The sequence below is a fragment of the Schistocerca nitens genome, unplaced genomic scaffold (assembly GCF_023898315.1).
Source record: "Schistocerca nitens isolate TAMUIC-IGC-003100 unplaced genomic scaffold, iqSchNite1.1 HiC_scaffold_467, whole genome shotgun sequence".
Taxonomy (NCBI): domain Eukaryota; kingdom Metazoa; phylum Arthropoda; class Insecta; order Orthoptera; family Acrididae; genus Schistocerca; species Schistocerca nitens.
This window is the reverse complement of record NW_026046000.1, coordinates 37,670-61,932: the sequence shown is the minus strand read 5'-3', so window position 1 is coordinate 61,932 and position 24,263 is coordinate 37,670. Positions and strand designations below refer to the sequence as shown.

General features: G+C 65.8%; 2 protein-coding genes across 2 annotated transcripts; one reads left to right on the top strand and one right to left on the bottom strand.

Moving 5' to 3' along the window:
- Positions 1-13: 13 nt before the first annotated feature.
- On the bottom strand, positions 14-3,136 carry LOC126232240 (ice-structuring glycoprotein-like; the record flags this gene model as incomplete). Its single annotated transcript, XM_049942532.1, has 2 exons — positions 1,442-3,136; positions 14-1,325 (listed from the first exon to the last, which is right to left on the bottom strand). Coding segments are annotated over exons 1-2 (3,007 nt in total), but the record flags the coding sequence as incomplete, so codon positions are not given.
- A 4,997-nt stretch (positions 3,137-8,133) lies between these two features.
- LOC126232239 (trichohyalin-like) lies at positions 8,134-16,728 on the top strand. Its single transcript, XM_049942531.1, has 5 exons — positions 8,134-10,921; positions 11,074-12,212; positions 12,348-13,673; positions 13,832-15,722; positions 16,001-16,728. Exons 1-5 carry the CDS (start codon positions 8,134-8,136, stop codon positions 16,726-16,728), a joined length of 7,872 nt encoding a protein of 2,623 aa, XP_049798488.1.
- The last annotated feature ends 7,535 nt before the right edge of the window (positions 16,729-24,263 follow it).

Here is a 24,263-nt window from a genome sequence, read left to right as displayed (position 1 = left end):
CAGCTGTTCCTGCGCAGCTGTTCCTGCGCAGCTGCTTCTGCGCAGCTGTTCCTGCGCAGCTGCTTCTGCGCAGCTGCTTCTGCGCAGCTGCTTCTGCGCAGCTGCTTCTGCGCAGCTGCTTCTGCGCAGCTGCTTCTGCGCAGCTGCTTCTGCGCAGCTGTTTCTGCGCAGCTGCTTCTGCGCAGCTGTTCCTGCGCAGCTGTTCCTGCGCAGCTGTTTCTGCCTAGCTGTTTCTGCGCAGCTGTTTCTGCGCAGCTGTTTCTGCGCAGCTGTTCCTGCGCAGCTGTTTCGGCGCAGCTGTTTCTGCGCAGCCGTTTCGGCGCAGCCGTTTCTGCGCAGCCGTTTCTGCGCAGCCGTTTCGGCGCAGCCGTTTCTGCGCAGCCGTTTCGGCGCAGCCGTTTCGGCGCAGCCGTTTCGGCGCAGCCGTTTCGGCGCAGCCGTTTCTGCGCAGCCGTTTCGGCGCAGCCGTTTCGGCGCAGCCGTTTCGGCGCAGCCGTTTCGGCGCAGCCGTTTCTGCGCAGCCGTTTCTGCGCAGCCGTTCCTGCGCAGCCGTTCCTGCGCAGCCGTTCCTGCGCAGCCGTTCCTGCGCAGCCGTTCCTGCGCAGCCGTTCCTGCGCAGCCGTTCCTGCGCAGCCGTTCCTGCGCAGCCGCTTCTGCCCAGCTGTTCCTGCGCAGCTGCTTCTGCGCAGCTGCTTCTGCGCAGCTGCTTCTGCGCAGCTGTTTCTGCGCAGCTGTTTCTGCGCAGCTGCTTCTGCGCAGCTGTTTCTGCGCAGCTGTTTCTGCGCAGCTGTTTCTGCGCAGCTGTTTCTGCCTAGCTGTTTCTGCGCAGCTGTTTCTGCGCAGCTGTTCCTGCGCAGCTGTTCCTGCGCAGCTGTTTCTGCGCAGCTGTTTCGGCGCAGCTGTTTCTGCGCAGCTGTTTCGGCGCAGCTGTTTCGGCGCCGCTGTTTCGGCGCAGCCGTTTCGGCGCAGCCGTTTCGGCGCAGCCGTTTCGTCGCAGCCGTTTCTGCGCAGCCGTTTCGGCGCAGCCGTTTCGGCGCAGCCGTTTCTGCGCAGCCGTTTCGGCGCAGCCGTTTCGGCGCAGCCGTTTCGGCGCAGCCGTTTCTGCGCAGCCGTTTCTGCGCAGCCGTTTCTGCGCAGCCGTTCCTGCGCAGCCGTTCCTGCGCAGCCGTTCCTGCGCAGCCGTTCCTGCGCAGCCGTTCCTGCGCAGCCGTTCCTGAGCAGCCGTTCCTGCGCAGCCGTTCCTGCGCAGCCGTTCCTGCGCAGCCGTTCCTGCGCAGCCGTTCCTGCGCAGCCGTTCCTGCGCAGCCGTTCCTGCGCAGCCGTTCCTGCGCAGCCGTTTATGCGCAGCCGTTTATGCGCAGCCGTTTATGCGCAGCCGTTTCTGCGCAGCCGTTTCTGCGCAGCCGTTTCTGCGCAGCCGTTTCTGCGCAGCCGTTTATGCGCAGCCGTTTATGCGCAGCCGTTTATGCGCAGCCGTTTCTGCGCAGCCGTTTCTGCGCAGCCGTTTCTGCGCAGCCGTTTCTGCGCAGCCGCTTCTGCGCAGCCGCTTCTGCGCAGCCGCTTCTGCGCAGCCGCTTCTGCGCAGCCGCTTCTGCGCAGCCGCTTCTGCGCAGCCGCTTCTGCGCAGCCGCTTCTGCGCAGCCGCTTCTGCGCAGCCGCTTCTGCGCAGCCGCTTCTGCGCAGCCGCTTCTGCGCAGCCGCTTCTGCGCAGCCGCTTCTGCGCAGCCGCTTCTGCGCAGCCGCTTCTGCGCAGCCGCTTCTGCGCAGCCGCTTCTGCGCAGCCGCTTCTGCGCAGCCGTTCCTGCGCAGCCGTTCCTGCGCAGCCGTTCCTGCGCAGCCGTTCCTGCGCAGCCGTTCCTGCGCAGCCGTTCCTGCGCAGCCGTTCCTGCGCAGCCGTTTCTGCGCAGCCGTTTCTGCGCAGCCGTTTCTGCGCAGCCGTTTCTGCGCAGCCGTTCCTGCGCAGCCGTTCCTGCGCAGCCGTTCCTGCGCAGCCGTTCCTGCGCAGCCGTTCCTGCGCAGCCGTTCCTGCGCAGCCGTTCCTGCGCAGCCGTTCCTGCGCAGCCGTTCCTGCGCAGCTGTTCCTGCGCAGCTGTTTCGGCGCAGCTGTTTCTGCGCAGCTGTTTCGGCGCAGCTGTTTCGGCGCAGCTGTTTCGGCGCAGCTGTTTCTGCGCACTGTTTCTGCGCAGCTGTTTCTGCGCAGCTGTTTCTGCGCAGCTGTTCCTGCGCAGCTGTTCCTGCGCAGCTGTTCCTGCGCAGCTGTTTCTGCGCAGCTGTTCCTGCGCAGCTGTTCCTGCGCAGCTGTTCCTCCGCAGCTGTTCCTGCGCAGCTGTTTCTGCGCAGCTGCTTCTGCGCAGCTGTTCCTGCGCAGCTGCTTCTGCGCAGCTGTTCCTGCGCAGCTGCTTCTGCGCAGCTGCTTCTGCAGAAACAGCTGCGCAGAAACAGGTGCGCAGAAACAGCTGCGCAGAAGCAGCTGCGCAGAAGCAGCTGCGCAGAAGCAGCTGCGCAGAAGCAGCTGCGCAGAAGCAGCTGCGCAGAAGCAGCTGCGCAGGAACAGCTGCGCAGGAACAGCTGCGCAGGAACAGCTGCGCAGGAACAGCTGCGCAGAAGCAGCTGCGCAGGAACGGCTGCGCAGGAACGGCTGCGCAGAAACGGCTGCGCAGAAACGGCTGCGCAGGAACGGCTGCGCAGGAACGGCTGCGCAGGAACGGCTGCTCAGGAACGGCTGCGCAGGAACGGCTGCGCAGGAACGGCTGCGCAGGAACGGCTGCGCAGCAGCGGCTGCGCAGGAACGGCTGCGCAGGAACGGCTGCGCAGGAACGGCTGCGCAGGAACGGCTACGCAGAAACGGCTGCGCAGGAGCGGCTGCGCAGAAGCGGCTGCGCAGAAGCGGCTGCGCAGAAGCGGCTGCGCAGAAGCGGCTGCGCAGAAGCGTCTGCGCAGAAGCGGCTGCGCAGAAGCGGCTGCGCAGAAGCGGCTGCGCAGAAGCGGCTGCGCAGAAGCGGCTGCGCAGAAGCGGCTGCGCAGAAACGGCTGCGCAGAAACGGCTGCGCAGAAACGGCTGCGCAGAAACGGCTGCGCAGAAACGGCTGCGCAGAAACGGCTGCGCAGAAACGGCTGCGCAGAAACGGCTGCGCATAAACGTCTGCGCATAAACGGCTGCGCATAAACGGCTGCGCATAAACGGCTGCGCATAAACGGCTGCGCATAAACGGCTGCGCATAAACGGCTGCGCATAAACGGCTGCGCATAAACGGCTGCGCAGAAACGGCTGCGCAGAAACGGCGGCGCAGAAACGGCTGCGCAGGAACGGCTGCGCAGGAACGGCTGCGCATGAACGGCTGCGCCGAAACAGCTGCGCCGAAACAGCTGCGCCGAAACAGCTGCGCCGAAACAGCTGCGCCGAAACAGCTGCGCCGAAACAGCTGCGCCGAAACAGCTGCGCCGAAACAGCTGCGCAGAAACAGCTAGGCAGAAACAGCAGCGCCGAAACAGCTGCGCCGAAACAGCTGCGCAGAAACAGCTGCGCCGAAACAGCTGCGCAGAAACAGCTAGGCAGAAACAGCTGCGCAGAAGCAGCTGCGCAGAAGCAGCTGCGCAGAAACAGCTGCGCAGAAGCAGCTGCGCAGAAGCAGCTGCGCAGAAGCAGCTGCGCAGACGCAGCTGCGCAGAAACAGCTGCGCAGAAGCAGCTGCGCAGAAACAGCTGCGCAGAAGCGGCTGCGCAGAAGCGGCTGCGCAGAAACGGCTGCGCAGGAACGGCTGCGCAGGAACGGCTGCGCAGGAACGGCTGCGCAGGAACGGCTGCGCAGGAACGGCTGCGCAGGAACGGCTGCGCAGGAACGGCTGCGCAGGAACGGCTGCGCAGCAACGGCTGCGCAGCAACGGCTGCGCAGGAACGGCTGCGCAGGAACGGCTGCGCAGGAACGGCTGCGCAGAAACGGCTGCGCAGGAACGGCTGCGCAGGAACGGCTGCGCAGGAACGGCTGCGCAGAAACGGCTGCGCAGAAACGGCTGCGCAGAAACGGCTGCGCAGAAACGGCTGCGCAGAAACGGCTGCGCAGAAACGGCTGCGCAGAAGCGGCTGCGCAGAAGCGGCTGCGCAGAAGCGGCTGCGCAGAAGCGGCTGCGCAGAAACGGCTGCGCAGAAGCGGCTGCGCATAACGGCTGCGCAGAAGCGGCTGCGCAGAAGCGGCTGCGCAGAAGCGGCTGCGCAGAAGCGGCTGCGCAGAAGCGGCTGCGCAGAAGCGGCTGCGCAGAAGCGGCTGCGCAGAAGCGGCTGCGCAGAAGCGGCTGCGCAGAAGCGGCTGCGCAGAAGCGGCTGCGCAGAAGCGGCTGCGCAGAAGCGGCTGCGCAGAAGCGGCTGCGCAGAAACGGCTGCGCAGAAACGGCTGCGCAGAAACGGCTGCGCAGAAACGGCTGCGCAGAAACGGCTGCGCAGAAGCGGCTGCGCAGAAACGGCTGCGCAGAAGCGGCTGCGCAGAAGCGGCTGCGCAGAAGCGGCTGCGCAGAAGCGGCTGCGCAGAAGCGGCTGCGCAGAAGCGGCTGCGCAGAAGCGGCTGCGCAGAAGCGGCTGCGCAGAAGCGGCTGCGCAGAAGCGGCTGCGCAGAAGCGGCTGCGCAGAAGCGGCTGCGCAGAAGCGGCTGCGCAGAAGCGGCTGCGCAGAAGCGGCAGCGCAGAAGCGGCTGCGCAGAAGCGGCTGCGCAGAAGCGGCTGCGCAGAAGCGGCTGCGCTGAAACGGCTGCGCAGAAACGGCTGCGCAGAAACGGCTGCGCAGAAACGGCTGCGCAGAAACGGCTGCGCAGAAACGGCTGCGCATAAACGGCTGCGCATAAACGGCTGCGCATAAACGGCTGCGCATAAACGGCTGCGCATAAACGGCTGCACATAAACGGCTGCGCAGAAACGGCTGCGCAGAAACGGCTGCGCAGAAACGGCTGCGCAGAAACGGCTCCGCAGTAACGGCTGCGCATAAACAGCTGCGCAGAAACAGCTGCGCAGAAACAGCTGCGCAGAAACAGCTGCGCAGAAACAGCTGCGCCGGAACAGCTGTGCAGGAACAGCTGCGCAGGAACAGCTGCGCAGGAACAGCTGCGCAGGAACAGCTGCGCAGGAACAGCTGCGCAGGAACAGCTGCGCAGAAACAGCTGCGCAGGAACAGCTGCGCAGGAACAGCTGCGCAGAAACGGCTGCGCAGAAACGGCTGCGCAGAAACGTCTGCGCAGAAACGGCTGCTCAGGAACGGCTGCGCAGGAACGGCTGCGCAGAAACGGCTGCGCAGGAACGGCTGCGCAGGAACGGCTGCGCATGAACGCCTGCGCAGAAACGGCTGCGCAGAAACGGCTGCGCAGAAACGGCTGCGCAGAAACGGCTGCGCAGAAACGGCTGCGCCGAAACGGCTGCGCCGAAACGGCTGCGCAGAAACGGCTGCGCCGAAACGGCTGCGCCGAAACGGCTGCGCCGAAACAGCTGCGCCGAAACAGCTGCGCCGAAACAGCTGCGCAGAAACAGCTGCGCCGAAACGGCTGCACAGAAACGGCTGCGCCGAAACGGCTGCGCAGGAACGGCTGCGCAGAAACGGCTGCGCAGAAACGGCTGCGCAGAAACGGCTGCGCAGAAACGGCTGCGCAGAAACGGCTGCGCAGAAGCGGCTGCGCAGAAGCGGCTGCGCAGAAACGGCTGCGCAGAAACGGCTGCGCAGAAGCGGCTGCGCAGAAACGGCTGCGCAGAATCGGCTGCGCAGAAGCGGCTGCGCAGAAGCGGCTGCGCAGAAGCGGCTGCGCAGAAGCGGCTGCGCAGAAGCGGCTGCGCAGAAGCGGCTGCGCAGAAGCGGCTGCGCAGAAGCGGCTGCGCAGAAGCGGCTGCGCAGAAGCGGCTGCGCAGAAGCGGCTGCGCAGAAGCGGCTGCGCAGAAGCGGCAGCGCAGAAGCGGCTGCGCAGAAGCGGCTGCGCAGAAGCGGCTGCGCAGAAGCGGCTGCCCTGAAACGGCTGCGCAGAAACGGTTGCGCAGAAACGGCTGCGCAGAAACGGCTGCGCAGAAACGGCTGCGCAGAAACGGCTGCGCAGAAACGGCTGCGCAGAAACGGCTGCGCAGAAACGGCTGCGCAGAAACGGCTGCGCAGAAACGGCTAGGCAGAAACGGCTGCGCAGAAACGGCTGCGCATAAACGGCTGCGCATAAACGGCTGCGCATAAACGGCTGCGCAGAAACGGCTGCGCAGAAACGGCTGCGCAGAAACGGCTGCGCATAAACGGCTGCGCAGAAACAGCTGCGCAGAAACAGCTGCGCAGAAACAGCTGCGCAGAAACAGCTGCGCAGAAACAGCTGCGCAGAAACAGCTGCTCAAGAACAGCTGCGCAGAAACAGCTGCGCAGGAACAGCTGCGCAGAAACAGCTGCGCAGGAACAGCTGCGCATGAACAGCTGCACAGAAACAGCCGCGCAGAAACAGCCGCGCAGAAACAGCTGCGCAGAAACAGCTGCGCAGAAACAGCTGCGCAGAAACGGCTGCGCAGAAACGGCTGCGCAGAAACGGCTGCGCAGAAACGGCTGCGCAGAAACGGCTGCGCAGAAACGGCTGCGCCGAAACGGCTGCGCCGAATCGGCTGCGCCGAAACGGCTGCGCAGAAACGGCTGCGCCGAAACGGCTGCGCAGAAACAGCTGCGCCGAAACAGCTGCGCAGGAACAGCTGCGCAGAAACAGCTGCGCAGAAACAGCTGCGCAGAAACAGCTAGGCAGAAACAGCTGCGCAGAAACAGCTGCGCAGAAACAGCTGCGCAGAAACGGCTGCGCAGAAACGGCTGCGCAGAAACGGCTGCGCAGAAACGGCTGCGCAGAAACGGCTGCGCAGAAACGGCTGCGCAGAAACGGCTGCGCAGAGAAACGGCTGCGCCGAAACGGCTGCGCCGAATCGGCTGCGCCGAAACGGCTGCGCAGAAACGGCTGCGCCGAAACGGCTGCGCAGAAACAGCTGCGCCGAAACAGCTGCGCAGGAACAGCTGCGCAGAAACAGCTGCGCAGAAACAGCTGCGCAGAAACAGCTAGGCAGAAACAGCTGCGCAGAAACAGCTGCGCAGAAACAGCTGCGCAGAAGCAGCTGCGCAGAAGCAGCTGCGCAGAAACAGCTGCGCAGAAGCAGCTGCGCAGAAGCAGCTGCGCAGAAGCAGCTGCGCAGAAGCAGCTGCGCAGAAGCAGCTGCCCAGAAGCAGCTGCGCAGGAACAGCTGCGCAGGAACAGCTGCGCAGAAGCAGCTGCGCAGGAACAGCTGCGCAGAAGCAGCTGCGCAGAAACAGCTGCGCAGGAACAGCTGCGCAGGAACAGCTGCGCAGGAACAGCTGCGCAGGAACAGCTGCGCAGGAACAGCTGCGCAGGAACAGCTGCGCAGGAACAGCTGCGCAGGAACAGCTGCGCAGGAACGGCTGCGCAGAAACGGCTGCGCAGAAACGGCTGCGCAGGAACGGCTGCGCAGGAACGGCTGCGCAGGAACGGCTGCTCAGGAACGGCTGCGCAGGAACGGCTGCGCAGGAACGGCTGCGCAGGAACGGCTGCGCAGCAACGGCTGCGCAGGAACGGCTGCGCAGGAACGGCTGCGCAGAAACGGCTGCGCAGAAACGGCTGCGCAGGAGCGGCTGCGCAGAAGCGGCTGCGCAGAAGCGGCTGCGCAGAAGCGGCTGCGCAGAAGCGGCTGCGCAGAAGCGTCTGCGCAGAAGCGGCTGCGCAGAAGCGGCTGCGCAGAAGCGGCTGCGCAGAAGCGGCTGCGCAGAAACGGCTGCGCAGAAACGGCTGCGCAGAAACGGCTGCGCAGAAACGGCTGCGCAGAAACGGCTGCGCAGAAACGGCTGCGCAGAAACGGATGCGCAGAAACGGCTGCGCAGAAACGGCTGCGCAGAAACGGCTGCGCATAAACGTCTGCGCATAAACGGCTGCGCATAAACGGCTGCGCAGAAACGGCTGCGCATAAACGGCTGCGCATAAACGGCTGCGCATAAACGGCTGCGCATAAACGGCTGCGCATAAACGGCTGCGCATAAACGGCTGCGCATAAACGGCTGCGCAGAAACGGCTGCGCAGAAACGGCGGCGCAGAAACGGCGGCGCAGAAACGGCTGCGCAGGAACGGCTGCGCAGGAACGGCTGCGCATGAACGGCTGCGCCGAAACAGCTGCGCCGAAACAGCTGCGCCGAAACAGCTGCGCCGAAACAGCTGCGCCGAAACAGCTGCGCCGAAACAGCTGCGCCGAAACAGCTGCGCCGAAACAGCTGTGCAGAAACAGCTGCGCCGAAACAGCTGCGCAGAAACAGCTAGGCAGAAACAGCAGCGCCGAAACAGCTGCGCCGAAACAGCTGCGCAGAAACAGCTGCGCCGAAACAGCTGCGCAGAAACAGCTAGGCAGAAACAGCTGCGCAGAAGCAGCTGCGCAGAAGCAGCTGCGCAGAAACAGCTGCGCAGAAGCAGCTGCGCAGAAGCAGCTGCGCAGACGCAGCTGCGCAGAAACAGCTGCGCAGAAGCAGCTGCGCAGAAACAGCTGCGCAGAAGCAGCTGCGCAGAAGCAGCTGCGCAGAAACAGCTGCGCAGGAACAGCTGCGCAGGAACGGCTGCGCAGGAACGGCTGCGCAGGAACGGCTGCGCAGGAACGGCTGCGCAGGAACGGCTGCGCAGGAACGGCTGCGCAGGAACGGCTGCGCAGGAACGGCTGCGCAGGAACAGCTGCGCAGGAACGGCTGCGCAGGAACGGCTGCGCAGGAACGGCTGCGCAGCAACGGCTGCGCAGCAACGGCTGCGCAGGATCGGCTGCGCAGGAACGGCTGCGCAGGAACGGCTGCGCAGAAACGGCTGCGCAGAAACGGCTGCGCAGGAACGGCTGCGCAGGAACGGCTGCGCAGAAACGGCTGCGCAGAAACGGCTGCGCAGAAACGGCTGCGCAGAAACGGCTGCGCAGAAACGGCTGCGCAGAAACGGCTGCGCAGAAACGGCTGCGCAGAAGCGGCTGCGCAGAAGCGGCTGCGCAGAAGCGGCTGCGCAGAAGCGGCTGCGCAGAAACGGCTGCGCAGAAACGGCTGCGCAGAAGCGGCTGCGCAGAAGCGGCTGCGCAGAAGCGGCTGCGCAGAAGCGGCTGCGCAGAAGCGGCTGCGCAGAAGCGGCTGCAGAAGCGGCAGCGCAGAAGCGGCTGCGCAGAAGCGGCTGCGCAGAAGCGGCTGCGAAGAAGCGGCTGCGCAGAAGCGGCTGCGCAGAAGCGGCTGCGCAGAAGCGGCTGCGCTGAAGCGGCTGCGCAGAAGCGGCTGCGCAGAAGCGGCTGCGCAGAAGCGGCTGCGCAGAAGCGGCTGCGCAGAAGCGGCTGCGCAGAAACAGCTGCGCAGAAGCGGCTGCGCAGAAGCAGCTGCGCAGAAACAGCTGCGCAGAAGCGGCTGCGCAGGAGCGGCTGCGCAGGAGCGGCTGCGCAGAAGCGGCTGCGCAGAAGCGGCTGCGCAGAAGCGGCAGCGCAGAAACGGCTGCGCAGAAACGGCTGCGCAGAAACGGCTGCGCCGAAACAGCTGCGCCGAAACAGCTGCGCCGAAACAGCTGCGCCGAAACAGCTGCGCCGAAACAGCTGCGCCGAAACAGCTGCGCCGAAACAGCTGCGCCGAAACAGCTGCGCAGAAACAGCTAGGCAGAAACAGCAGCGCCGAAACAGCTGCGCCGAAACAGCTGCGCAGAAACAGCTGCGCCGAAACAGCTGCGCAGAAACAGCTAGGCAGAAACAGCTGCGCAGAAGCAGCTGCGCAGAAGCAGCTGCGCAGAAACAGCTGCGCAGAAGCAGCTGCGCAGAAGCAGCTACGCAGACGCAGCTGCGCAGAAACAGCTGCGCAGAAGCAGCTGCGCAGAAGCAGCTGCGCAGAAACGGCTGCGCAGGAACGGCTGCGCAGGAACGGCTGCGCAGGAACGGCTGCGCAGGAACGGCTGCGCAGGAACGGCTGCGCAGGAACGGCTGCGCAGGAACGGCTGCGCAGGAACGGCTGCGCAGCAACGGCTGCGCAGCAACGGCTGCGCAGGAACGGCTGCGCAGGAACGGCTGCACAGGAACGGCTGCGCAGAAACGGCTGCGCAGGAACGGCTGCGCAGGAACGGCTGCGCAGGAACGGCTGCGCAGAAACGGCTGCGCAGAAACGGCTGCGCAGAAACGGCTGCGCAGAAACGGCTGCGCAGAAACGGCTGCGCAGAAGCGGCTGCGCAGAAGCGGCTGCGCAGAAGCGGCTGCGCAGAAGCGGCTGCGCAGAAGCGGCTGCGCAGAAACGGCTGCGCAGAAGCGGCTGCGCAGAAACGGCTGCGCAGAAGCGGCTGCGCAGAAGCGGCTGCGCAGAAGCGGCTGCGCAGAAGCGGCTGCGCAGAAGCGGCTGCGCAGAAGCGGCTGCGCAGAAGCGGCTGCGCAGAAGCGGCTGCGCAGAAGCGGCTGCGCAGAAGCGGCTGCGCTGAAGCGGCTGCGCAGAAGCGGCTGCGCAGAAGCGGCTGCGCAGAAACGGCTGCGCAGAAACGGCTGCGCAGAAACGGCTGCGCAGAAGCGGCTGCGCAGAAGCGGCTGCGCAGAAACGGCTGCGCAGAAGCGGCTGCGCAGAAGCGGCTGCGCAGAAACGGCTGCGCAGAAGCGGCTGCGCAGAAGCGGCTGCGCAGAAGCGGCTGCGCAGAAGCGGCTGCGCAGAAGCGGCTGCGCAGAAGCGGCTGCGCAGAAGCGGCTGCGCAGAAGCGGCTGCGCAGAAGCGGCTGCGCAGAAGCGGCTGCGCAGAAGCGGCTGCGCAGAAGCGGCTGCGCAGAAGCGGCTGCGCAGAAGCGGCTGCGCAGAAGCGGCTGCGCAGAAGCGGCTGCGCAGAAGCGGCTGCGCAGAAGCGGCAGCGCAGAAGCGGCTGCGCAGAAGCGGCTGCGCAGAAGCGGCTGCGCAGAAGCGGCTGCGCAGAAGCGGCTGCGCTGAAACGGCTGCGCAGAAACGGCTGCGCAGAAACGGCTGCGCAGAAACGGCTGCGCAGAAACGGCTGCGCAGAAACGGCTGCGCAGAAACGGCTGCGCATAAACGGCTGCGCATAAACGGCTGCACATAAACGGCTGCGCAGAAACGGCTGCGCAGAAACGGCTGCGCAGAAACGGCTGCGCAGAAACGGCTGCGCAGAAACGGCTGCGCATAAACGGCTGCGCAGAAACAGCTGCGCAGAAACAGCTGCGCAGAAACAGCTGCGCAGAAACAGCTGCGCCGGAACAGCTGCGCAGGAACAGCTGCGCAGGAACAGCTGCGCAGGAACAGCTGCGCAGGAACAGCTGCGCAGGAACAGCTGCGCAGGAACAGCTGCGCAGAAACGGCTGCGCAGGAACGGCTGCGCAGGAACGGCTGCGCAGGAACGGCTGCGCAGAAACGGCTGCGCAGGAACGGCTGCGCAGGAACGGCTGCTCAGGAACGGCTGCGCAGGAACGGCTGCGCAGGAACGGCTGCGCAGGAACGGCTGCGCAGGAACGGCTGCGCATGAACGGCTGCGCAGAAACGGCTGCGCAGAAACGGCTGCGCAGAAACGGCTGCGCAGAAACGGCTGCGCCGAAACGGCTGCGCCGAAACGGCTGCGCAGAAACGGCTGCGCCGAAACGGCTGCGCCGAAACGGCTGCGCCGAAACGGCTGCGCCGAAACGGCTGCGCCGAAACGGCTGCGCCGAAACGGCTGCGCAGAAACGGCTGCGCCGAAACGGCTGCACAGAAACGGCTGCGCCGAAACGGCTGCGCAGGAACGGCTGCGCAGGAACGGCTGCGCAGAAACGGCTGCGCAGAAACGGCTGCGCAGAAACGGCTGCGCAGAAACGGCTGCGCAGAAGCGGCTGCGCAGAAACGGCTGCGCAGAAACGGCTGCGCAGAAGCGGCTGCGCAGAAACGGCTGCGCAGAATCGGCTGCGCAGAAGCGGCTGCGCAGAAGCGGCTGCGCAGAAGCGGCTGCGCAGAAGCGGCTGCGCAGAAGCGGCTGCGCAGAAGCGGCTGCGCAGAAGCGGCTGCGCAGAAGCGGCTGCGCAGAAGCGGCAGCGCAGAAGCGGCTGCGCAGAAGCGGCTGCGCAGAAGCGGCTGCGCAGAAGCGGCTGCGCTGAAACGGCTGCGCAGAAACGGCTGCGCAGAAACGGCTGCGCAGAAACGGCTGCGCAGAAACGGCTGCGCAGAAACGGCTGCGCAGAAATGGCTGCGCAGAAACGGCTGCGCAGAAACGGCTGCGCAGAAACGGCTAGGCAGAAACGGCTGCGCAGAAACGGCTGCGCAGAAACGGCTGCGCATAAACGGCTGCGCATAAACGGCTGCGCATAAACGGCTGCGCAGAAACGGCTGCGCAGAAACGGCTGCGCATAAACGGCTGCGCAGAAACGGCTGCGCAGAAACGGCTGCGCAGAAACAGCTGCGCAGAAACAGCTGCGCAGAAACAGCTGCGCAGAAACAGCTGCGCAGAAACAGCTGCGCAGAAACAGCTGCTCAAGAACAGCTGCGCAGAAACAGCTGCGCAGGAACAGCTGCGCAGAAACAGCTGCGCAGGAACAGCTGCGCATGAACAGCTGCGCAGAAACAGCTGCGCAGAAACAGCTGCGCAGAAACAGCTGCGCAGAAACAGCTGCGCAGAAACGGCTGCGCAGAAACGGCTGCGCAGAAACGGCTGCGCAGAAACGGCTGCGCAGAAACGGCTGCGCAGAAACGGCTGCGCAGAAACGGCTGCGCCGAAACGGCTGCGCCGAATCGGCTGCGCCGAAACGGCTGCGCAGAAACGGCTGCGCCGAAACGGCTGCGCAGAAACAGCTGCGCCGAAACAGCTGCGCAGGAACAGCTGCGCAGAAACAGCTGCGCAGAAACAGCTGCGCAGAAACAGCTGCGCAGAAACAGCTAGGCAGTAACAGCTGCGCAGAAACAGCTGCGCAGAAACAGCTGCGCAGAAACAGCTGCGCAGAAGCAGCTGCGCAGAAGCAGCTGCGCAGAAGCAGCTGCGCAGAAACAGCTGCGCAGAAGCAGCTGCGCAGAAGCAGCTGCGCAGAAGCAGCTGCGCAGAAGCAGCTGCGCAGAAGCAGCTGCGCAGAAGCAGCTGCGCAGAAGCAGCTGCGCAGGAACAGCTGCGCAGGAACAGCTGCGCAGAAGCAGCTGCGCAGGAACAGCTGCGCAGAAGCAGCTGCGCAGAAACAGCTGCGCAGGAACAGCTGCGCAGGAACAGCTGCGCAGGAACAGCTGCGCAGGAACAGCTGCGCAGGAACAGCTGCGCAGGAACAGTTGCGCAGGAACAGCTGCGCAGGAACAGCTGCGCAGGAACAGCTGCGCAGAAACGGCTGCGCAGAAACGGCTGCGCAGGAACGGCTGCGCAGCAACGGCTGCGCAGGAACGGCTGCGCAGGAACGGCTGCGCAGGAACGGCTGCGCAGAAACGGCTGCGCAGAAACGGCTGCGCAGGAGCGGCTGCGCAGAAGCGGCTGCGCAGAAGCGGCTGCGCAGAAGCGGCTGCGCAGAAGCGGCTGCGCAGAAGCGTCTGCGCAGAAGCGGCTGCGCAGAAGCGGCTGCGCAGAAGCGGCTGCGCAGAAGCGGCTGCGCAGAAGCGGCTGCGCAGAAACGGCTGCGCAGAAACGGCTGCGCAGAAACGGCTGCGCAGAAACGGCTGCGCAGAAACGGCTGCGCAGAAACGGCTGCGCAGAAACGGCTGCGCAGAAACGGCTGCGCATAAACGTCTGCGCATAAACGGCTGCGCATAAACGGCTGCGCAGAAACGGCTGCGCATAAACGGCTGCGCATAAACGGCTGCGCATAAACGGCTGCGCATAAACGGCTGCGCATAAACGGCTGCGCATAAACGGCTGCGCAGAAACGGCTGCGCAGAAACGGCGGCGCAGAAACGGCGGCGCAGAAACGGCTGCGCAGGAACGGCTGCGCAGGAACGGCTGCGCAGGAACGGCTGCGCATGAACGGCTGCGCCGAAACGGCTGCGCCGAAACAGCTGCGCCGAAACAGCTGCGCCGAAACAGCTGCGCCGAAACAGCTGCGCCGAAACAGCTGTGCAGAAACAGCTGCGCCGAAACAGCTGCGCAGAAACAGCTAGGCAGAAACAGCAGCGCCGAAACAGCTGCGCCGAAACAGCTGCGCAGAAACAGCTGCGCCGAAACAGCTGCGCAGAAACAGCTAGGCAGAAACAGCTGCGCAGAAGCAGCTGCGCAGAAGCAGCTGCGCAGACGCAGCTGCGCAGAAACAGCTGCGCAGAAGCAGCTGCGCAGAAACAGCTGCGCAGAAGCAGCTGCGCAGAAGCGGCTGCGCAGAAACGGCTGCGCAGGAACGGCTGCGCAGGAACGGCTGCGCAGGAACGGCTGCGCAGGAACGGCTGCGCAGGAACGGCTGCGCAGGAACGGCTGCGCAGCAACGGCTGCGCAGCAACGGCTGCGCAGGAACGGCTGCGCAGGAACGGCTGCGCAGGAACGGCTGCGCAGGAACGGCTGCGCAGCAACGGCTGCGCAGCAACGGCTGCGCAGGAACGGCTGCGCAGGAACGGCTGCGCAGAAACGGCTGCGCAGAAACGGCTGCGCAGGAACGGCTGCGCAGAATCGGCTGCGCAGAAACGGCTGCGCAGAAACGGCTGCGCAGAAACGGCTGCGCAGAAACGGCTGCGCAGAAGCGGCTGCGCAGAAGCGGCTGCGCAGAAGCGGCTGCGCAGAAGCGGCTGCGCAGAAACGGCTGCGCAGAAACGGCTGCGCAGAAGCGGCTGCGCAGAAGCGGCTGCGCAGAAGCGGCTGCGCAGAAGCGGCTGCGCAGAAGCGGCAGCGCAGAAGCGGCAGCGCAGAAGCGGCTGCGCAGAAGCGGCTGCGCAGAAGCGGCTGCGAAGAAGCGGCTGCGCAGAAGCGGCTGCGCAGAAGCGGCTGCGCTGAAGCGGCTGCGCAGAAGCGGCTGCGCAGAAGCGGCTGCGCAGAAGCGGCTGCGCAGAAGCGGCTGCGCAGAAGCGGCTGCGCAGAAACAGCTGCGCAGAAGCAGCTGCGCAGAAGCAGCTGCGCAGAAACAGCTGCGCAGGAGCAGCTGCGCAGGAGCAGCTGCGCAGGAGCAGCTGCGCAGGAGCAGCTGCGCAGGAGCAGCTGCGCAGGAACGGCCGCGCAGGAACGGCCGCGCAGGAACGGCCGCGCAGGAACGGCCGCGCAGGAACGGCCGCGCAGGAACGGCCGCGCAGGAACGGCCGCGCAGGAACGGCCGCGCAGGAACGGCCGCGCAGCAACGGCCGCGCAGAAACGGCCGCGCAGGAACGGCCGCGCAGGAACGGCCGCGCAGGAACGGCCGCGCAGGAACGGCCGCGCAGGAACGGCCGCGCAGGAACGGCCGCGCAGAAACGGCCGCGCAGAAACGGCCGCGCAGAAACGGCCGCGCAGAAACGGCCGCGCAGAAACGGCCGCGCAGAAACGGCTGCGCAGAAACGGCTGCGCAGAAACGGCTGCGCAGAAGCGGCCGCGTGAAGCGGCTGCGCAGAAGCGGCTGCGCAGAAGCGGCTGCGCAGAAGCGGCTGCGCAGAAGCGGCTGCGCAGAAGCGGCTGCGCAGAAGCGGCTGCGCAGAAGCGGCTGCGCAGAAGCGGCTGCGCAGAAGCGGCTGCGCAGAAGCGGCTGCGCAGAAGCGGCTGCGCAGAAGCGGCTGCGCAGAAGCGGCTGCGCAGAAGCGGCTGCGCAGAAGCGGCTGCGCAGAAGCGGCTGCGCAGAAGCGGCTGCGCAGAAGCGGCTGCGCAGAAGCGGCTGCGCAGAAGCGGCTGCGCAGAAGCGGCTGCGCAGAAACGGCTGCGCAGAAACGGCTGCGCAGAAACGGCTAGGCAGAAACGGCTGCGCAGAAACGCCTGCGCAGAAACGGCTGCGCATAAACGGCTGCGCATAAACGGCTGCGCATAAACGGCTGCGCATAAACGGCTGCGCATAAACGGCTGCTCAGAAACGGCTGCGCAGAAACGGCTGCGCAGAAACGGCTGCGCAGAAACGGCTGCGCATAAACGGCTGCGCATAAACGGCTGCGCATAAACGGCTGCGCAGAAACAGCTGCGCAGAAACAGCTGCGCAGAAACAGCTGCGCAGAAACAGCTGCGCAGAAACAGCTGCGCAGAAACAGCTGCGCAGAAACAGCTGCTCAAGAACAGCTGCGCAGAAACAGCTGCGCAGGAACAGCTGCGCAGGAACAGCTGCGCAGGAACAGCTGCGCAGGAACAGCTGCGCAGGAACAGCTGCGCAGGAACAGCTGCGCAGGAACAGCTGCGCAGCAACGGCCGCGCAGAAACGGCCGCGCAGAAACGGCCGCGCAGGAACGGCCGCGCAGGAACGGCCGCGCACAAACGGCCGCGCAGGAACGGCTGCGCAGGAACGGCTGCGCAGAAACGGCTGCGCAGAAACGGCTGCGCAGAAACGGCTGCGCAGAAACGGCTGCGCAGAAACGGCTGCGCAGAAACGGCTGCGCAGAAACGGCTGCGCAGAAGCGGCCGCGTGAAGCGGCTGCGCAGAAACGGCTGCGCAGAAGCGGCTGCGCAGAAGCGGCTGCGCAGAAGCGGCTGCGCAGAAACGGCTGCGCAGAAGCGGCTGCGCAGAAGCGGCTGCGCAGAAGCGGCTGCGCAGAAGCGGCTGCGCAGAAGCGGCTGCGCAGAAGCGGCTGCGCAGAAGCGGCTGCGCAGAAGCGGCTGCGCAGAAGCGGCAGCGCAGAAGCGGCTGCGCAGAAGCGGCTGCGCAGAAGCGGCTGCGCAGAAGCGGCTGCGCAGAAGCGGCTGCGCTGAAACGGCTGCGCAGAAACGGCTGCGCAGAAACGGCTGCGCAGAAACGGCTGCGCAGAAACGGCTGCGCAGAAACGGCTGCGCAGAAACGGCTGCGCAGAAACGGCTGCGCAGAAACGGCTAGGCAGAAACGGCTGCGCAGAAACGGCTGCGCAGAAACGGCTGCGCAGAAACGGCTGCGCAGAAACGGCTGCGCAGAAACGGCTGCGCAGAAACGGCTGCGCAGAAACGGCTGCGCAGAAACGGCTGCGCAGAAACGGCTGCGCCGAAACGGCTGCGCCGAAACGGCTGCGCCGAAACGGCTGCGCCGAAACGGCTGCGCCGAAACGGCTGCGCCGAAACGGCTGCGCAGAAACGGCTGCGCCGAAACGGCTGCGCCGAAACGGCTGCGCAGAAACGGCTGCGACGAAACGGCTGCGCCGAAACGGCTGCGCCGAAACAGCTGCGCCGAAACAGTGGCGCCGAAACAGCTGCGCCGAAACAGCTGCGCAGAAACAGCTGCGCCGAAACAGCTGCGCAGAAACAGCTGCGCAGGAACAGCTGCGCAGGAACAGCTGCGCAGAAACAGCTGCGCAGAAACAGCTAGGCAGAAACAGCTGCGCAGAAACAGCTGCGCAGAAACAGCTGCGCAGAAACAGCTGCGCAGCTGTTCCGGCGCAGCTGTTTCTGCGCAGCTGTTTCTGCGCAGCTGTTTCTGCGCAGCTGTTCCTGCGCAGCTGTTCCTGCGCAGCTGTTCCTGCGCAGCTGTTCCTGCGCAGCTGTTCCTGCGCAGCTGCTTCTGCGCAGCTGTTCCTGCGCAGCTGCTTCTGCGCAGCTGCTTCTGCGCAGCTGCTTCTGCGCAGCTGCTTCTGCGCAGCTGCTTCTGCGCAGCTGCTTCTGCGCAGCTGCTTCTGCGCAGCTGTTTCTGCGCAGCTGCTTCTGCGCAGCTGTTCCTGCGCAGCTGTTCCTGCGCAGCTGTTTCTGCCTAGCTGTTTCTGCGCAGCTGTTTCTGCGCAGCTGTTTCTGCGCAGCTGTTCCTGCGCAGCTGTTTCGGCGCAGCTGTTTCTGCGCAGCCGTTTCGGCGCAGCCGTTTCTGCGCAGCCGTTTCTGCGCAGCCGTTTCGGCGCAGCCGTTTCTGCGCAGCCGTTTCGGCGCAGCCGTTTCGGCGCAGCCGTTTCGGCGCAGCCGTTTCGGCGCAGCCGTTTCTGCGCAGCCGTTTCGGCGCAGCCGTTTCGGCGCAGCCGTTTCGGCGCAGCCGTTTCGGCGCAGCCGTTTCTGCGCAGCCGTTTCTGCGCAGCCGTTCCTGCGCAGCCGTTCCTGCACAGCCGTTCCTGCGCAGCCGTTCCTGCGCAGCCGTTCCTGCGCAGCCGTTCCTGCGCAGCCGTTCCTGCGCAGCCGTTCCTGCGCAGCCGCTTCTGCCCAGCTGTTCCTGCGCAGCTGCTTCTGCGCAGCTGCTTCTGCGCAGCTGCTTCTGCGCAGCTGTTTCTGCGCAGCTGTTTCTGCGCAGCTGCTTCTGCGCAGCTGTTTCTGCGCAGCTGTTTCTGCGCAGCTGTTTCTGCGCAGCTGTTTCTGCCTAGCTGTTTCTGCGCAGCTGTTTCTGCGCAGCTGTTCCTGCGCAGCTGTTCCTGCGCAGCTGTTTCTGCGCAGCTGTTTCGGCGCAGCTGTTTCTGCGCAGCTGTTTCGGCGCAGCTGTTTCGGCGCCGCTGTTTCGGCGCAGCCGTTTCGGCGCAGCCGTTTCGGCGCAGCCGTTTCGTCGCAGCCGTTTCTGCGCAGCCGTTTCGGCGCAGCCGTTTCGGCGCAGCCGTTTCTGCGCAGCCGTTTCGGCGCAGCCGTTTCGGCGCAGCCGTTTCGGCGCAGCCGTTTCTGCGCAGCCGTTTCTGCGCAGCCGTTTCTGCGCAGCCGTTTCTGCGCAGCCGTTCCTGCGCAGCCGTTCCTGCGCAGCCGTTCCTGCGCAGCCGTTCCTGCGCAGCCGTTCCTGCGCAGCCGTTCCTGAGCAGCCGTTCCTGCGCAGCCGTTCCTGCGCAGCCGTTCCTGCGCAGCCGTTCCTGCGCAGCCGTTCCTGCGCAGCCGTTCCTGCGCAGCCGTTCCTGCGCAGCCGTTTATGCGCAGCCGTTTATGCGCAGCCGTTTATGCGCAGCCGTTTCTGCGCAGCCGTTTCTGCGCAGCCGTTTCTGCGCAGCCGTTTCTGCGCAGCCGTTTATGCGCAGCCGTTTATGCGCAGCCGTTTATGCGCAGCCGTTTCTGCGCAGCCGTTTCTGCGCAGCCGTTTCTGCGCAGCCGTTTCTGCGCAGCCGCTTCTGCGCAGCCGCTTCTGCGCAGCCGCTTCTGCGCAGCCGCTTCTGCGCAGCCGCTTCTGCGCAGCCGCTTCTGCGCAGCCGCTTCTGCGCAGCCGCTTCTGCGCAGCCGCTTCTGCGCAGCCGCTTCTGCGCAGCCGCTTCTGCGCAGCCGCTTCTGCGCAGCCGCTTCTGCGCAGCCGCTTCTGCGCAGCCGCTTCTGCGCAGCCGCTTCTGCGCAGCCGCTTCTGCGCAGCCGTTCCTGCGCAGCCGTTCCTGCGCAGCCGTTCCTGCGCAGCCGTTCCTGCGCAGCCGTTCCTGCGCAGCCGTTCCTGCGCAGCCGTTTCTGCGCAGCCGTTTCTGCGCAGCCGTTTCTGCGCAGCCGTTTCTGCGCAGCCGTTCCTGCGCAGCCGTTCCTGCGCAGCCGTTCCTGCACAGCCGTTCCTGCGCAGCCGTTCCTGCGCAGCCGTTCCTGCGCAGCCGTTCCTGCGCAGCCGTTCCTGCGCAGCCGTTCCTGCGCAGCCGTTCCTGCGCAGCTGTTCCTGCGCAGCTGTTTCGGCGCAGCTGTTCCTGCGCAGCTGTTCCTGCGCAGCTGTTTCTGCGCAGCTGTTCCTGCGCAGCTGTTCCTGCGCAGCTGTTCCTCCGCAGCTGTTCCTGCGCAGCTGTTTCTGCGCAGCTGCTTCTGCGCAGCTGTTCCTGCGCAGCTGCTTCTGCGCAGCTGTTCCTGCGCAGCTGCTTCTGCGCAGCTGCTTCTGCAGAAACAGCTGCGCAGAAACAGGTGCGCAGAAACAGCTGCGCAGAAGCAGCTGCGCAGAAGCAGCTGCGCAGAAGCAGCTGCGCAGAAGCAGCTGCGCAGAAGCAGCTGCGCAGAAGCAGCTGCGCAGAAGCAGCTGCGCAGAAGCAGCTGCGCAGGAACAGCTGCGCAGGAACAGCTGCGCAGGAACAGCTGCGCAGGAACAGCTGCGCAGAAGCAGCTGCGCGGAAACAGCTGCGCAGGAACAGCTGCGCAGGAACAGCTGCGCAGGAACAGCTGCGCAGGAACAGCTGCGCAGGAACAGCTGCGCAGGAACAGCTGCGCAGAAACAGCTGCGCAGGAACAGCTGCGCAGGAACGGCTGCGCAGAAACGGCTGCGCAGAAACGGCTGCGCAGGAACGGCTGCGCAGGAACGGCTGCGCAGGAACGGCTGCTCAGGAACGGCTGCGCAGGAACGGCTGCGCAGGAACGGCTGCGCAGGAACGGCTGCGCAGCAGCGGCTGCGCAGGAACGGCTGCGCAGGAACGGCTGCACAGGAACGGCTGCGCAGAAACGGCTACGCAGAAACGGCTGCGCAGGAGCGGCTGCGCAGAAGCGGCTGCGCAGAAGCGGCTGCGCAGAAGCGGCTGCGCAGAAGCGGCTGCGCAGAAGCGTCTGCGCAGAAGCGTCTGCGCAGAAGCGGCTGCGCAGAAGCGGCTGCGCAGAAGCGGCTGCGCAGAAGCGGCTGCGCAGAAGCGGCTGCGCAGAAACGGCTGCGCAGAAACGGCTGCGCAGAAACGGCTGCGCAGAAACGGCTGCGCAGAAACGGCTGCGCAGAAACGGCTGCGCAGAAACGGCTGCGCAGAAACGGCTGCGCATAAACGTCTGCGCATAAACGGCTGCGCATAAACGGCTGCGCATAAACGGCTGCGCATAAACGGCTGCGCATAAACGGCTGCGCATAAACGGCTGCGCATAAACGGCTGCGCATAAACGGCTGCGCAGAAACGGCTGCGCAGAAACGGCGGCGCAGAAACGGCTGCGCAGGAACGGCTGCGCAGGAACGGCTGCGCATGAACGGCTGCGCCGAAACAGCTGCGCCGAAACAGCTGCGCCGAAACAGCTGCGCCGAAACAGCTGCGCCGAAACAGCTGCGCCGAAACAGCTGCGCCGAAACAGCTGCGCCGAAACAGCTGCGCAGAAACAGCTAGGCAGAAACAGCAGCGCCGAAACAGCTGCGCCGAAACAGCTGCGCAGAAACAGCTGCGCCGAAACAGCTGCGCAGAAACAGCTAGGCAGAAACAGCTGCGCAGAAGCAGCTGCGCAGAAGCAGCTGCGCAGAAACAGCTGCGCAGAAGCAGCTGCGCAGAAGCAGCTGCGCAGAAGCAGCTGCGCAGACGCAGCTGCGCAGAAACAGCTGCGCAGAAGCAGCTGCGCAGAAACAGCTGCGCAGAAGCGGCTGCGCAGAAGCGGCTGCGCAGAAACGGCTGCGCAGGAACGGCTGCGCAGGAACGGCTGCGCAGGAACGGCTGCGCAGGAACGGCTGCGCAGGAACGGCTGCGCAGGAACGGCTGCGCAGGAACGGCTGCGCAGGAACGGCTGCGCAGCAACGGCTGCGCAGCAACGGCTGCGCAGGAACGGCTGCGCAGGAACGGCTGCGCAGGAACGGCTGCGCAGAAACGGCTGCGCAGAAACGGCTGCGCAGGAACGGCTGCGCAGGAACGGCTGCGCAGGAACGGCTGCGCAGAAACGGCTGCGCAGAAACGGCTGCGCAGAAACGGCTGCGCAGAAACGGCTGCGCAGAAACGGCTGCGCAGAAGCGGCTGCGCAGAAGCGGCTGCGCAGAAGCGGCTGCGCAGAAGCGGCTGCGCAGAAACGGCTGCGCAGAAGCGGCTGCGCATAACGGCTGCGCAGAAGCGGCTGCGCAGAAGCGGCTGCGCAGAAGCGGCTGCGCAGAAGCGGCTGCGCAGAAGCGGCTGCGCAGAAGCGGCTGCGCAGAAGCGGCTGCGCAGAAGCGGCTGCGCAGAAGCGGCTGCGCAGAAGCGGCTGCGCAGAAGCGGCTGCGCAGAAGCGGCTGCGCAGAAGCGGCTGCGCAGAAGCGGCTGCGCAGAAACGGCTGCGCAGAAACGGCTGCGCAGAAACGGCTGCGCAGAAACGGCTGCGCAGAAACGGCTGCGCAGAAGCGGCTGCGCAGAAACGGCTGCGCAGAAGCGGCTGCGCAGAAGCGGCTGCGCAGAAGCGGCTGCGCAGAAGCGGCTGCGCAGAAGCGGCTGCGCAGAAGCGGCTGCGCAGAAGCGGCTGCGCAGAAGCGGCTGCGCAGAAGCGGCTGCGCAGAAGCGGCTGCGCAGAAGCGGCTGCGCAGAAGCGGCTGCGCAGAAGCGGCTGCGCAGAAGCGGCTGCGCAGAAGCGGCAGCGCAGAAGCGGCTGCGCAGAAGCGGCTGCGCAGAAGCGGCTGCGCAGAAGCGGCTGCGCTGAAACGGCTGCGCAGAAACGGCTGCGCAGAAACGGCTGCGCAGAAACGGCTGCGCAGAAACGGCTGCGCAGAAACGGCTGCGCATAAACGGCTGCGCATAAACGGCTGCGCATAAACGGCTGCGCATAAACGGCTGCGCATAAACGGCTGCACATAAACGGCTGCGCAGAAACGGCTGCGCAGAAACGGCTGCGCAGAAACGGCTGCGCAGAAACGGCTCCGCAGTAACGGCTGCGCATAAACAGCTGCGCAGAAACAGCTGCGCAGAAACAGCTGCGCAGAAACAGCTGCGCAGAAACAGCTGCGTCGGAACAGCTGTGCAGGAACAGCTGCGCAGGAACAGCTGCGCAGGAACAGCTGCGCAGGAACAGCTGCGCAGGAACAGCTGCGCAGGAACAGCTGCGCAGAAACAGCTGCGCAGGAACAGCTGCGCAGGAACAGCTGCGCAGAAACGGCTGCGCAGAAACGGCTGCGCAGAAACGTCTGCGCAGAAACGGCTGCTCAGGAACGGCTGCGCAGGAACGGCTGCGCAGAAACGGCTGCGCAGGAACGGCTGCGCAGGAACGGCTGCGCATGAACGCCTGCGCAGAAACGGCTGCGCAGAAACGGCTGCGCAGAAACGGCTGCGCAGAAACGGCTGCGCAGAAACGGCTGCGCCGAAACGGCTGCGCCGAAACGGCTGCGCAGAAACGGCTGCGCCGAAACGGCTGCGCCGAAACGGCTGCGCCGAAACAGCTGCGCCGAAACAGCTGCGCCGAAACAGCTGCGCAGAAACAGCTGCGCCGAAACGGCTGCACAGAAACGGCTGCGCCGAAACGGCTGCGCAGGAACGGCTGCGCAGAAACGGCTGCGCAGAAACGGCTGCGCAGAAACGGCTGCGCAGAAACGGCTGCGCAGAAACGGCTGCGCAGAAGCGGCTGCGCAGAAGCGGCTGCGCAGAAACGGCTGCGCAGAAACGGCTGCGCAGAAGCGGCTGCGCAGAAACGGCTGCGCAGAATCGGCTGCGCAGAAGCGGCTGCGCAGAAGCGGCTGCGCAGAAGCGGCTGCGCAGAAGCGGCTGCGCAGAAGCGGCTGCGCAGAAGCGGCTGCGCAGAAGCGGCTGCGCAGAAGCGGCTGCGCAGAAGCGGCTGCCCTGAAACGGCTGCGCAGAAACGGTTGCGCAGAAACGGCTGCGCAGAAACGGCTGCGCAGAAACGGCTGCGCAGAAACGGCTGCGCAGAAACGGCTGCGCAGAAACGGCTGCGCAGAAACGGCTGGGCAGAAACGGCTGCGCAGAAACGGCTGCGCAGAAACGGCTAGGCAGAAACGGCTGCGCAGAAACGGCTGCGCATAAACGGCTGCGCATAAACGGCTGCGCATAAACGGCTGCGCAGAAACGGCTGCGCAGAAACGGCTGCGCAGAAACGGCTGCGCATAAACGGCTGCGCAGAAACAGCTGCGCAGAAACAGCTGCGCAGAAACAGCTGCGCAGAAACAGCTGCGCAGAAACAGCTGCGCAGAAACAGCTGCTCAAGAACAGCTGCGCAGAAACAGCTGCGCAGGAACAGCTGCGCAGAAACAGCTGCGCAGGAACAGCTGCGCATGAACAGCTGCACAGAAACAGCTGCGCAGAAACAGCCGCGCAGAAACAGCTGCGCAGAAACAGCTGCGCAGAAACAGCTGCGCAGAAACGGCTGCGCAGAAACGGCTGCGCAGAAACGGCTGCGCAGAAACGGCTGCGCAGAAACGGCTGCGCAGAAACGGCTGCGCCGAAACGGCTGCGCCGAATCGGCTGCGCCGAAACGGCTGCGCAGAAACGGCTGCGCCGAAACGGCTGCGCAGAAACAGCTGCGCCGAAACAGCTGCGCAGGAACAGCTGCGCAGAAACAGCTGCGCAGAAACAGCTGCGCAGAAACAGCTAGGCAGAAACAGCTGCGCAGAAACAGCTGCGCAGAAACAGCTGCGCAGAAACGGCTGCGCAGAAACGGCTGCGCAGAAACGGCTGCGCAGAAACGGCTGCGCAGAAACGGCTGCGCAGAAACGGCTGCGCAGAAACGGCTGCGCAGAAACGGCTGCGCAGAAACGGCTGCGCCGAAACGGC

Coding starts and splice junctions, on each gene's coding strand:
- LOC126232239 (XM_049942531.1), top strand. CDS start 8,134: ATGAACGGCTGCGCCGAAACAGCTGCGCCGAAACAGCTGCGCCGAAAC. Junction 12,213..12,347: donor GAAACGGCTGCGCAGAAACG/GCTAGGCAGAAA, acceptor ACGGCTGCGCAG/AAACGGCTGCGCAGAAACGG. Junction 13,674..13,831: donor GGCTGCGCAGAAACGGCTGC/GCATAAACGTCT, acceptor ACGGCTGCGCAG/AAACGGCGGCGCAGAAACGG.